Source organism: Musa acuminata, chromosome BXJ1-7 (genome assembly GCF_036884655.1).
Source record: "Musa acuminata AAA Group cultivar baxijiao chromosome BXJ1-7, Cavendish_Baxijiao_AAA, whole genome shotgun sequence".
NCBI lineage: Eukaryota > Viridiplantae > Streptophyta > Magnoliopsida > Zingiberales > Musaceae > Musa > Musa acuminata.
Window position 1 is genome coordinate 43,357,437 of NC_088333.1, and position 2,182 is coordinate 43,359,618.

The 2,182-nt window shown below is 41.1% G+C and overlaps 1 protein-coding gene across 1 annotated transcript; it reads right to left on the bottom strand.

The window, feature by feature from the left end:
* Positions 1 to 1,155: 1,155 nt before the first annotated feature.
* Positions 1,156 to 1,565, bottom strand: LOC135679790 (uncharacterized). The gene is made up of 2 exons (XM_065193773.1): positions 1,499 to 1,565; positions 1,156 to 1,430 (listed from the first exon to the last, which is right to left on the bottom strand). Exons 1-2 carry the CDS (start codon positions 1,563 to 1,565, stop codon positions 1,156 to 1,158), a joined length of 342 nt encoding a protein of 113 aa, XP_065049845.1.
* Between the last annotated feature and the right edge of the window lie 617 nt (positions 1,566 to 2,182).

Consider the following 2,182-nt stretch of genomic DNA (forward strand, 5'->3'; position numbering starts at 1 on the left):
CAATAATATCACATACGTGTACACCTACACAACATACAACATATGCTTAATTATATACGTCGTTGCATTAGCTAAAATTTGTTTTCGGTTCACGTGATTTATTAACATAAAAACTCTTTAAAATATTATATACAATTGATTCCTCATTTATTTGAGGATAGAGAAAAGCCTCTTTTGATCTTTTCCATCTCACCAATCTGCACCCTCGGAAGAGTGAATGCTCTCAGCTGCAGTTGGTGCAGTTGCAGGCCACCAGCTTAAACGAGCAGTTGGCGACCGGCTAGCCGGACTCGTTGCAGATGATTTGGTAGCAGCACTTGGTGCTCTCACATTTCCTGGGGTCGGTGGCGGAACAACACCGGCAGTCCGATCACTGCTCGTAAGCAGCCGGCACGCCGTCGATCACATCGCCGACAGGCCGGTGCTCCACGGGAGCAATGGGTACGTACTCGGCATTGGATTGCGCTGCAGCGTCCGGTAGCTGAGTCAGTATATAAGTTACAACTAAAAGAAAGGAAGGAAATTTAGAAGGAACAGCTGAAGGATGACCTTCGAGGAGGAGAGCGGAGTGTAGGAGAGGCAGCATCAGAATGAGGTTTCCCATGGTGGTCAGATACTGTAGGTATATATAGGTAAAGGAACGTCTCCCTTTGTCTTTCCTTCTTTTTCTCTAAAGAGAGGGTTTAAGGTGGGTCTCTTTATTTTTTCTTGGATTGGAGGTCTGAATACATGTAGCCGTTACTAGTGAGCATTGATACCTTAATCTCCACGTCTCAGTACCAAGTAAGGTCTCCTGGGTGATTCAGTCAACCTAGATAGTGTTCTCCTGGCGAACATGAATGGTGTCAACGTCGATATCAGCGTGAAAAGATTTCGTTATCTTTTGGTTCTTCTTCTAAATTTAACGTGGAAACATTAGATAATTTTCTAGTAACATCAAAGAGAAGAAAAGAACGGAAGCAATGCAAGTATGCCCAATTTTCAATTAAGCAATTATAATTGCCATTCTTCGCAAACATTGTACGAACTCCTTCATGGGTAGCATTAATTATCGATCGACGTGCACAGGGAAACTGCTGCTCACACATAGAAAGAAAAGGTAACGGTTGTTCTGTCCCATCTCGCCCGTCTGCACCGGCGGAAGAGTGCCGGCTCTCAGTTGCAGTTGGCGCAGCCGCAGCTGATCGGCTTAAGCGAGCAGTAGTTAAACGGCTTGCCGGGCTGGTTGCAGATGATTCTGTGACAACACTTGGTTTGCTGGCAATTCCTCCTGTCACTGCCGGAACAACACTGGCATTCCGAGCACACATGAAACGGTGCCAGCACGCCCCCGTAGAAGGCGCTGATCACTTCGCCGGCGACAGGTTGGTGTTCGACAGGAGAAACAGGTATGTTATCGTCGGTGGGGAAAGTTCCATTGTCCGATGCTCCTGCATGCAAGCATTGAGAAACGAGTCATCATCATAAACTTGGAATGGACGTGAGATGAGACGACGACCTTTGTAGGGAAGAGCGGAGAGTAGGAGAGCGAGCATGAGAAAGAGGCTGGCGTTGAGGTTGCCCATGGCGGTAGGAAACTGTGGAAGGGGGAAGACAGAGAGAGGTGTCTATATAGTTAGTTGTACAGGAACGTCTCGCTATGCGTTGCTTCGAAGAGAGGAGGGTTTAAAGTGGGTCTTTATTTTATTATGGAGATTTTAAGACGAAGTGGCCGTTTCTATTGGATATTAATACCTTTAAAAGGATTATCTATAATATCTCCATGTCTCACAATCTTAGAGAGAGATGCATATACATGTACTCATCGATTTTTCTTTCCTCTTAATATAAATCAAATTATTATAAATAATATGTAATTTTATTTAAATTATTATTATTTGATATAATACGGTTAAAAAATAATACTTTTTTAAAAAAGTATTATTTAATTTATTTTGTTAATAAATTAAATTATTAATTTATTTATTTTCTAACGAATGATAGAAAGCAAATAGTTTAAATTTTATGTTTGTATGTTAACCATAAGAAATAAAGATCATAATTCTACCTTTGTATATGAAAGTAAAATTAAAATTAAAATTAAATTATTGTTTATCTTTTGAAAAGAGTTGAGCTCCATTTTTTTTTTTATTTCTCACCGAGCTCGACAATAAGAGGACTGAGTAGAGAATTTCTCGAAGAG